General features: G+C 50.3%; 1 protein-coding gene across 2 annotated transcripts in view; it reads left to right on the top strand.

Moving 5' to 3' along the window:
- Positions 1-846: 846 nt before the first annotated feature.
- The window catches only part of NCAPH (non-SMC condensin I complex subunit H), a 34,923-nt gene continuing 24,794 nt past the window's right edge, over positions 847-10,975 (top strand). The window contains exons 1-9 of one of the 2 annotated variants that reach the window (XM_019508304.1): positions 847-1,038; positions 1,393-1,636; positions 2,650-2,743; positions 3,702-3,794; positions 4,717-4,855; positions 5,924-6,042; positions 6,352-6,544; positions 8,620-8,711; positions 10,027-10,232. In XM_019508304.1, the coding sequence (XP_019363849.1) occupies positions 1,395-1,636; positions 2,650-2,743; positions 3,702-3,794; positions 4,717-4,855; positions 5,924-6,042; positions 6,352-6,544; positions 8,620-8,711; positions 10,027-10,232 (1,178 nt within the window). In that variant the 5' untranslated portion in view covers positions 847-1,038; positions 1,393-1,394. Of the gene's footprint in view, positions 1,039-1,389; positions 1,637-2,649; positions 2,744-3,701; positions 3,795-4,716; positions 4,856-5,923; positions 6,043-6,351; positions 6,545-8,619; positions 8,712-10,026; positions 10,233-10,975 lie in introns of both variants that reach the window. The other variant, XM_019508312.1, reaches the window with a different exon arrangement.

Below are 10,975 nucleotides of genomic sequence, written 5' to 3'. Positions count from 1 at the left end.
GACTCAGCTTTTATTTTTGGATTATTTATTTTAGTTTAACACATCAATTAAATTTATCTTGTCCCTTGTTGAATGCAGCTATGCTATCTGCTCCACCACCTCCTGTGGCAATGAGTTCCAGAAGTTTATGCACTATATATACATACAGGACTTTATTTTGCTCGTTTCCTGTCTCCTGCTCAGAGATGGAGGTTCCTGGCTAAGTAGTCTTACCTGGGACTCAGTGAACAACAGCACCCTGTTTGTCATATTTTGTCATAATTAAAATATATAATTGTAACAGCATTAATATTGTATTTACCCGAAAGGATAGGAAGGGTTGCCCTGCAAAGGGACGGTGTGAAGAGTTTGCCTCAACCCACGGCAAACAAAATGGCGGCCGAACGCGAACAAGATGGCGCCGCTCACTGCGGGCAACGCGCACAACATGTCGGCCGGCGTTGGGACTTCCGCTACCGCAGGCCTCGCCCCTAACGCTGGAGCCGTTACCAGCGTGATTACACCGTCCGCTTGGCGCCTGCGCGGTGGGGAGGCGCGCGCTTGTTTGAACAGGGAAGCGCAGGCGGATCGGGTGAGGCCAAGCTTTCGCGGTCGGAGCGGAGCACGTGAGCGGGGCCGGGGTTTCGGCCTCATGCAGGGGCGATCGGGGGTGGTGGTGCCGGTGGCGGGCGGAGGGGAGAGTGCGAGTGCCGCGAGCTAAACGGGGTTGGGGGGGTAGCGACTACCTCACTCACTGTCCGGCGAGACCTCCTCGCTGATTGGCCGGGAGGCGGGAATATGCTAAGAGTTCCCTGATGATTGGTTGGCAGGCGACTAGTGGTCGAGGGCGCTCTTGCTGCGGGTCCGTCGCCCCCCACCGCTCCTTTGCTTGTGCTTTGGTAGGGCCGTATTTCCTTGTGTATCTGTGCCAGTACTGAAATTACCAACCGCGGAACTGGGGGAGGAATGTGTATTGCGAGGAAACACTGTAGTGGGGCCCTATTTCCTTGTGTATCTGTGCACTAGTGCAGTTTCCAGCTACTGGATTGAGGTAAGAAGGTGTGTCTGCAAGGAAATACAGTACTGGAGGGGGCGCCCTTAAATTTTGAAATACCGTGTGGTGGGGAGGGTGCACTTCACTAAATTGGGAGAAGCTGCAAGGAAATACGATAATGGGGGCCATATTTCCTTACATATCTGCACACTGCAGTTTCCAGCCACTCGATTGGGAGGGGAGGGTGATGTGTTTGCAAGGAAGTAGAGTAGTTGGGGGTTGCTTTGGGGAGGAGGGCAGGTTGCCTTGGTAGGTGAGGTCTGTGGAGTTTCATTGGGGCAGCTGGATGGAGGTCACTGATTCCCTAAAAAAAACCAAACTTTATCTTGCTTCCATTCCATCCCCTCACCTCACAGCAAAGATGAAGAGCTCAACGCCCCAGTCTGCTGGCCGTTCCCCGAGCACCGCCTCATCCTTGGATAGCGTGTTTGTGTCCCCCAGCACCCGGCCCCAGGCCCTGAGTGCTGGCAGCACCCCTGAGCTGGAGAGCTTGGCCAGGAATGATGATGAGCAGGAGAGGAAGCAACGTCGGCGATCCCGCATCCTCGACCTGCAGCTCAGCAGCACTGAGTCGCCCCTTTTGGTCAAGTCCCCTGCCAACAGGTAAAGAGGGCTGCTGTGGGGCTTCACCCATGGGGTGAGGGCAGACGTGATCTGAGGTTAAAGAGGCAGGGAAGAGATAATGGAGGGATATGATCTGGGTTTGAGGGGGAAGGGGGAATGACACAGACCTGATCTGGAGTTAAAGCAGGGGAAGATGGATGAACAGACATGATATGGTGTTAAGGGGTGGGAATGATGGGCAGACATGTTGGTGGTTAAAGGGGCAGGGATGGGACAGAAATGATCTGGGGTTAAAGGGGGGCAGGGTGGACAGACATGTGATCTGAGGTGGAGGAGGAGCGGGGTGGGTGGGCAGACACAGATGTGATATGGGGTTAACGGGATGGGCTGACGAGCATGATTCAGGAGTAAGGGGCAGGGTGACCATAACTATTTTAGGTAAATCTGGGATGGGGAGTCATGCGGCCTGGGTCCAAGACATGCTGGGGAGCACGGTGCCTTTTCTCACCAGAGCTAGGGCTGCACTGTCAGCTGGGCTTTGGGGGGGGAGGGCGCAGGGGCTCTTTCTGACTCAGGGCTCTGGCTCTGTCCCAGCACCTACAGCTGCATCCTAGCCATGAGCCCCTGGGTGGGGCAGGCAGAGCTAGCTCTGGCCTTACACCCATCTGCCTGGTTAGCTTCTATGACAAAGGCACCATGTTCCCCAGCACATCCCAACAGCTACTCTGGCTCTACTTGCTGCCACACACCTGTGCATGTGCACTCTGCCCCGCGGCTCCCAGGAGCAAGGCCAGGCAGGACAGTTTGGGACATGTGGTCAACCTAGGCAGGGTGCACAAACCCAACCATGGTTGCTGCTTGGTTGTGTGAGATGATCTGTACCTTAGGCTGGGTTGGTGGGGTTGCCTGCTATGTATCTCCTCCTTGAGGTCCTAGGCCCTCCAGAAGCTTTCTGGGCCAGATGTGGCCCAGGACATGACATTTCCCTGTGGTGTTCTCTGGAGGCACCCAGTGTTGAGCTCTCTAAAGCAGAGGTTCTCGTCTTCCTTCAGGCAGGCAGACGCTTCTCTGCCGGTGATCCCAAGACTGACAAACACTCAGATTTCAGATCACTACTCAACCTGCATTAAGCTGTCTGCAGAGAATGTGAGTTCAAAGCTGTGGCTTGAGGCAGCTTTAAAGACGACCAGCTTGTTATTCCTTGGGCTGGGAGCATTTAAAATGGATTAGTTTTAGGCAGGCACCAACAGGAGTTCTAGGATTTCCCCCTGGATTACTGTTGGGAGGGGGTGGTTTATCTGGAGCAGGAGAGGCAAAAGCGTCTGTGTTGTGGATTATGAGTGCTTCTGGGCTGGAACAGTCTCCATGTCCCTAGGATGATGGGGTCCTGCTCTGGGGAAAGGAAATACCATCTTTTCTCTTGGACAAGGCTTGCCTTTTTTTCTCCCAAAAATTGGTCCTCTCCCCGAAAATGGGATGGGTGTATTAAGCAGGATGGCTGACTTTTTGCCTGGTATAGTAACACCCTGCTTTTGATTCTGGCATTACTATTCAGGTACCTGTGGTGGTCCATTGACTTAATGACTCATTGCTTTTCACTCCAGAGAAGATAACTTATTTCTCCTTCATAGTCATAATGGTTCAGTAATCAAGCTAATCTTTCTTAGGGCAGTCTTGCTGCCTACTGCCTGCTTTGGGTCTCTCGCCTGTTCACAGCTTTGGAGGCCCTTGAGCTCTTTTCAACCATAGATCCACCTATGGAGACCAGTATTCAGCAGCAGCTAGGCTTGCAGCTTCAATTAAGCAGAAAAGGGCATGAGAATCAGCTGAAGATCAGCCTCTGTGCTCTGTGCAGCTATGACTCGGGGCTGGGGTGGGGAATATTTTAGTTTCCCCTTCATTTTGCTTATCAAAAACAAAGGGTGTGTTATTCCAGGGTGGATAAGAGAAAACAAAGCATTTACTTTCAGCTTCTTGATAGAACTGACTAGTATTAGAATAAGATTCCTTGAGAAATACCTCAATTAAATGATTCCCCACGTGCTGTAGACTTGAATTATGCCATTTTTCCAGAAATAAAAGCTTCTGCTTTGCTCTGTTACAGAAAATCACCACAAAAAATGCCTTTGGCTTGCATCTTATTGACTACATGACAGAGATCCTCAAGCAGAAGGACTCCGAACTCACCAACTTCAAGGTGAGAGGTCCTGTACTGTCTGATCCCTTCAGTGCCCTGTTGCCTCTGGTATCTGCTTGAGGAGATGAGCTCAAATATATCCAGGGCAAAGGAAAGCTAACAAGACTCTGTACGAACTCTGCAGTCCAGAGCTGGTAGATAATGGAGAGGACCTTTCTCCTGCTGTTGAAGTGGTAACTCCAGCTATAGGAGGAATTAAGATCCATGGAAATTACTGAACATCCCCAAAGCATTTCCCTGGGCTGGGGCTGGCTCATGAATAGCTCAGGAGAAGAGTACTTGGGTGATTCAGACTCAAGGGTAAAGAACAATCCATGAAATGCTTACTCATGTGATACTGAAAACACGGGTTCTAGTTGGTGGCCACTCAAAAGCCTGCCAGTTCCTTAGGATCACTGGAAAGTCAGGCTGGAAGGGACATCAGAAGGGCTTCTAGTCCAGCCCCTGCTCAAGGAACACTTAAACTATCCTAGGCAATTCTCTGTCCAACTGGCTCTCAAACATTTCCAGGGATGGAGGTCCCCTCCCCTCTCTGGGCAGCCTGTCCCAATGCTGGGTCACTGTCAGTCAGGAAGGTTCTCCTCATCTCCAGCCTCAATGTTCTCTGCTGCAGCTTAAGGCTGTTGCTCTATGGCCACAGAGGGAAGCCAGTTTTATTCCATCATCAGTTGCCTTTCAAGTATTTGAAGACGGAAGTTCCCTTTTGGTCTTCTGTTCTAGACAATCCCAGTTATTTCAGTATTTCCTTTGCTTTCTGCTCCTCTCCTCTCCTGTCAGACTTGGGTATAAAGCAAATGCCTTGCAGCACCTTGGGTTCGCAGCTCTACTTTAGCTGACAGCTCATCCCAGTGAGGCAAGACCCTTCCTAGCTGTCCATCCTACATCCTTCATGTTCCCTGACCACCTCCTTTCCATTACACAGATGGCAGCTGGCACCCTGGATGCCAGTGCAAAGATTTATGCCGTCCGTGTGGATGCTGTCCATGCTGATGTCTACAAAGTCCTTGGTGGGCTGGGCAAAGATTCCCAGTCTACAAGAGAAGAGGATGGTCAAGACTTGGGTATGCTAGCTCTGTTCAGAGGAGAGGGATCTGGTTCTTGAGCTCAGCAACTGCCACAGAATGAATACTGCTTCGTTCTAGGCAATGTCCAAGAACAGTCTGTGGCTTCATTCTTGTATGAAACAGGAAGCAGCATTCACTAGTGAGTGAAAAAGATGGGAAGAGATGTGCAGGATGCAATAGATGACCAGTAGGTTGGGCATTCCTATATGATCATTTGTTTTAAAACAACCCAACATGTATCCAAATGAAATGGATTAGCTGTGCAGGATTTTGTCCTTTTAGCAGGTGAATCGCATCCCCCATTATCTTGCTCATTGATACTTCAGGACACAAGGTGACATGTTTCCTTGGTGCTTGATAGGCCCAGTCCTGTGCACCCTGGGAATTTCTATGCTGGATCACTTACTGAGAAATACCTCCTGGGATCTCCAGGGTGGGTCTTGAAAAGCAGGCAAAGTTCAAGTTTCCCTGCTCCCTGAGATGCACCCTGGAGATCCTGGGGTCACATCTCTATAAGCAGGGAAGGCCGGGCCAGCACTCAGGGCTTCAGGGGTCTGATCCTGGGCAGGACTGGGCCCCTCAAGCCCCCAGAGCACCTGCCCAGGGCAGCTGGAGAGCATGGGTAGCTCTAGGCTGCCAGCACTCTCATGCCATAAAAGCAAGAGACATCTACTGCAAAGTAGCAGCATAGATTGATACTCGCTTCATTATAGCTCTGGCTTCGGGGCATTTGTGGTGTGACAAGGGACACATACTTTCTGCTTGGCCTTTGTGCCACCATAATAACTTTCATGATGGCACAAAGGACATCTTTTTCTGCTCCTAGAATTACTGTAATGCAGTTAGTTGTTTTTTCTCCAAAGCACTTGAACCTGCAATAATTTTGCAACAAGTCCCTAGGGCATGGTTGAGGCTTGGGGGAATGGAAAGCAAACCTGTGGGAGAGGCGGGTCCACATGTGACAGCCTGTGACTGAATCACACTGAGCTGAAGCCTTCTGTTAGCACCTCGGTCAACTCCAGAGCAGCTTAGCTACCGTCCACCTCAGTAGCCTTGTGTTTCTAGATGGAACTGACACCTTGGAAGCCAGGAAGAAAGCTCCCACCAAGAAGAAGCACTTCTACAAAACCATCGAGCAGAACCCAAGTAACCTCAACGTCCCAGAAACCGATTGCAAATGTGAGGTGGGTACAGTGGTTCCAAAGGGCTTGGCTGCTGTGTTGATCTGTCCTCCTCCTTGGCTCCACTGGGCCTGTTTCTTAAGATGGTGGCTTTGACCTTCATGTACGATCTTGTTACAATCACAGCAAGCTTTTCTTTTTTGCTCTTCTCCATTCTGTACTGCCCAGTCGGGGTGGATTTCCCAAGCTCTGCCTTAACCCAAAGACCATAGAGCTGCAAGCATGATACTCCTTTCAAATTCATGCTTGAGGTTTCTTTGCCCCTATCTCACCCCCTGCCCCATTCCACCCCCTCCTTACATCCACATACAGGTTGACCCCATGCTCCAGAAATCAGCAGCCTCCTTTGATGAGTGTAGCACGGTTGGCATCTTCCTCAGCACACTACACATCCACAGCTACTGCAGCGAGCTCCTGTTCGAATCCAAAGTCACACCTCTCTCATCTTCAGAGATGATGCTTGAGTCCCCGAGCTCTGCACCTGTAAAGGTGGCAGATGTTAACTGTAAGTGCACATGATGCTGTATTTGTCTCTTGCAGCATGCACCTCTCGAATATGACCCACACCTTGTTTTGGGAAAGCAGAATGAAGGAAAGTCGCAGCCAAAAGCTGAATGCAGACTAGCTTGCATGCCCTCAGCTAGCTCACTGGCTGCTTTAGGCTAAACCTCTCGGCACCATTGCAGCTACTGCTGAATTTTTACAGCAACTTTTGGTGGCACAACCAATTCATCAGTGGCTCTGAGAGGGTTAACTGAACTTTACCCCTGCCAGAGAGGAGAGTCCTGGATGGCCATTCCAGCATCTCCATGCTTCTATTCCAGTGTAGAAATTGGATTTCCCGCTTCAGAAAACACACCTCAGTTTTGTTGAGCTTAGTGTTTTGGAGAGGAAAAATGTATGTGATAGTGTGAGCTCTGGCATTGTGCAAGCTCAGCTTTCCTTCCAAGCTCAGCACTAAATGCTTCTGCTCATTATCTCGCAACACAATGGGCACTCAACAATCTGTTCAGGTTTCAGTGCCAGCCACTTTACTTGGATTATCTGGCTCTGGTTTCTTTGGCGCTGTTATTCAGGCATTACTCAGTATAATCAGTCTCTAGGCTCACATCTTAGATCCCTGGCTAGCCACAGAGTTTGTCCTGTCCAGGGATCCTGGTTTTCTCTGACTTTAAAAATAAATAAATTGCAAATTCTCTGCTTTTCTTGTTTTGTTTTTAAATGAAAGGCCACTATATATAGGTATCAGTTGAACACAATGTTCTCTTGATACATTTACAATTTTAAAGCAATTTTGAAGCCTACCAGTACCTCAATTACTAATATAAAATAAATAACTATAGGTCTTGGTATTTGAGTTTTGGGTTTTTTATCATGGAAAATCAGAGGTCCTCTGGCCCCCTTAGCTCACAGAACACAGGTCCAGGCCCCTCACTCCCAAGCTACAGCCCCTCAGCCCTGACAGAGGGGGGGCCCCCCAGTGTTAGGGTTATGGGGCCAGAGAACCAGGTCCACAGCCCCCTGCCCTCCTGCAGCAGCACCCAAATGCCAGCTGCCACCTGCGGGAGCATACCTGCTGTAGCAGAGCATGGAGCCTGGCTTCCCCCCTGCTGCTGCCTGCCTGCTTTGGGCTCAGGCACTGGGGGCAGGGGGGGAAGGGGCAGCTCCCTGCTGCTGCAGGCACACCCAGTGGGGGCAGGGGGGACCATGACCCCCAGATCTGTGTAGGGTGGAGGCGGGCTGCCTTCTGCGGGCTTGGGTTTCCCACCCTGCTGCCCTTCCCCAGGGCCTCTGCAGCCCTGAAGGTGTGACTGACACTGCAGGGTAAAGTGGGGTTGTGCAGGAAAGCTCCTTTGCTTTGTGAGCTCTGTGCTGCCCTCATGAGACGTCCCCTGCCTATGTAGCCGGAGCAAGGGCGGCAGCATGAGGTTGTGTTCCTTACTGCTGGCGCATGGGCAGGGGATGCCTTGCCAATGCATGCAGCAGCCTGGAAGCTGTCCCCACCCCTCCCCGTCCACTGGACAAGCTGCCTGTAGCCCTATCCAGCTCCTTGCCAGGCCTCTGCAGTTGTGCATTCTAGCCCCAAGCTCTACATACTCCCTAGTTGGGCAGTAGTCCCAGTCCTGCCTAGCTCCCTCCCTGTGGGGGGTCTCAATTTCTCCCTCCCCAACCTGTGGGAGCTGCTTTCCAGGTTGCCCCTGCCTGACTGCCCTTTGCCCTTCTGTAAAGAGCTATTTGCAAAAGTGCAAAATCTGCAGGTTTCTCTATTTTTTTAAAATAAAAAATCCGTGTCTTCCTCTGCAGGGCAGGGAAATCTGTATTTTCTCCAAGTAGCATAACAGTTGTTACGCTGTGTGCTTCAACTTGGTGGGTGACCGAGGTTAGAATGCTCTGTAGAGATGCACCAAGAGTAGTGATGACGGCTTTTTTTGTTGTTTTTTGTTTTGTTTTGTTTTGTTTTGTTTTTTGGGGGAGGGGTTGGCATTCCCTCTCCAATACCCAAGCTTCTGGGTATTGGGGTGAGGCAAGCTGTTCTGGTAACAGTTACTTTTTAGCTCTGTGCACTCTGTTGCCTCCTAGCACTCCTGCTGAAGTGCATTGAGAACCGTCCCATCTGCCCTTCCCTTGCTAGCCTCCGGTTCACCGAATGGGACAGCGAATGTCACAACGAGGTGAGTTTGTTGAGGCACATGAGTTGTCAGGAGTAGTTTGTGCCCCACGTGAGCTGTAGTCTACCAAAGTTTGCACAGAGCTGATCCCCTTCAGGCAGGGGTTTAGACAGTGACCTCTGGAGTCCCTTCCAGCCAGACTCCTCTGTTTCTGTGAAAGGCCTCTTTGGGGTGGGAAAATGGGGAACTTTTTCCTGCATCTGTTCACTTGGGGACTGTAGGCCATGTTTGCTCTGTGTCCTTGAGGGATTGGGTCTCAGACCAACTCAAGCTGCTTGGAATGGCTCAGAGTGGGAAATGGGGTTCTTCCGTCACCACTTTAGAATTGGCTTGCCATTGTTCTATTTTCTTTTGCCTTGTTACAGCCTTTCCTCACAAGTCTCTTTAACTACTTCGCTAAGGAAAGAGGGAACGGGGGTAGGAAGGGACTGTGGGTTTCTTGCTCTCAAATACAATGCACTTCCTTTTTTTTGGAAGGCAGAAGGTAGGGGGAGGAAAGGATTTCTTCCTCCAATTATAGCCTAGATCTAGGCATTTTTGGTGGTGAGCTTGTTTCCTCCCCCACCATGGAGAGGCAGTGCTGCAAGATGGCTGCCAGCTTTGTGGGACACCAGGCAAGAGGGCCAAAAACCTATTTCTAATTTGAGTGGCTCTGAAAGGGTTAACTCTAGGGGACACCCCACCACCACCACTTGCTGCCTGAGAGAAGCTGGCAGCCATCTTGCAGCACAGCATCTCCATATTTCTATTTCAGCAAAGACCATCAGAATCCCTGCTTAAGGCACCTTCATTTTAAAGGGCTGATTTTTGCGGCGTGGGGGGATGCTAATAAATACAAGTCTAGCTATAACAGCAAAACCACATCTAGTGCATAAGTTAGATCAGTTGTGATTTGCCATTCTTAAGCCAAAACCACAAATACACCCTTAGATGCACTGTGAAGATCTCAAGGTCTCCTTCCAGGCATTTTGCTTAGTTCAATGTGATCTTACCACTGTTTTAGCTGGTGCATTCATTGCTTCTGTTCTATTTAACTGGGCTGCTTGTAACATCCACAAAGCCTTGCTCAAATCTTTTAGAAGCAGGCTTTGAGGCTGCCTGCATTAGCCAACTTTCTGTAGTTGGACCGCTTGAAAATTAGTATGTCACCAGCCTTGGCTGTTGTGGCTTGTGGTGTTAAACACGTGTTTTAACGGTGCCCTACCTTGGAAGTCCATGTGACCTGGTATCGAATCCTGTCTTGGAGTATGTAACTTCTCTCTCTTTCCCCTCTCATGCTCTTTTCCTCTTGCGTTTGGCTGCTGTTCCTGGGCTGCAGTCGGTGTCAGCTCTGCTGGAAAAATTTAAGAAGAGTGACCAGGTGTTCAACGTCAATGCTGACGTGGAGGACGAGCCTGACAACTGTGCCGATGCCCCTGTGATGGATGACTTTGATGCAGACCTGCTAGACAGGACAATGGCAGGGGAGCTGGGCAAGTTTGCACAGGATCCTGAGGCCTTCAGGATGGCACATGAAGGCACAAAGTGAGTGGTTTGAAAGGGTAGCATTGTTAGACTGTAGGTCATAGGGATTTCTTGCTCTAGGAATGAGCCTCTGTGACTTGCTGGAGAGAAAATACCCTGTTTGCCTCAGCTGTGCTGCCTTCTCCTCAAAAGGCTCCTCCCGGCCTCTGAAATGCTTTAAATACCCTATGCAGTTAAAATGCTTTTACCACATGTACTTACATGATACACACATGCCTCCCAGTAATTGGAGACAAAGGGCTAGAAGGGACCTTGATAGGTCATCTAATCCAACCCCTGCCTAAGGCAGGATCGCCTGTATCCAAACCATCCTGTCCAAATCCATTGGCCAGCTTCTTGGCAAAACTGCAGTCACGCCTGACCCAACATGAGACATCACACCCAAACCTGCTATGAGGGAAGAAGGGGGACCATGGTAGCTGACGTCTAGCTGCTACAGAGATTGTTAAATACCCTCCAAATAGTCTGTAGTGGATTGCATGGCCTTCTTCCTGGGAAGGCAATCTTCCCACTTCTCCCCAGTCCATACCAGTCTGACCATGGGGTAAAATTTCTTCCTGACCCCAAATCTGGCCATGGTCTAACCCTGAGTGGAGGGGCAAGACCTTCTGGCTTTAAGTCTCAGCAGAAGCATTGGCACAGCCCAGTCATCCCCAGCTTGGGCTGCAACCAACACTTGGTGTCTCTGAGGTAAGCTTAAGGTCTCTGATGCATGCAGCAACAGGATTGTGGGGGCAGAATCC

The sequence above is a fragment of the Gavialis gangeticus genome, unplaced genomic scaffold, assembly GCF_001723915.1.
Source record: "Gavialis gangeticus isolate Ggan-Ray unplaced genomic scaffold, GavGan_comp1, whole genome shotgun sequence".
In the NCBI taxonomy this organism is placed as follows: Eukaryota; Metazoa; Chordata; order Crocodylia; family Gavialidae; genus Gavialis; species Gavialis gangeticus.
This window is presented reverse-complemented; position numbering and strand designations above follow the sequence as displayed.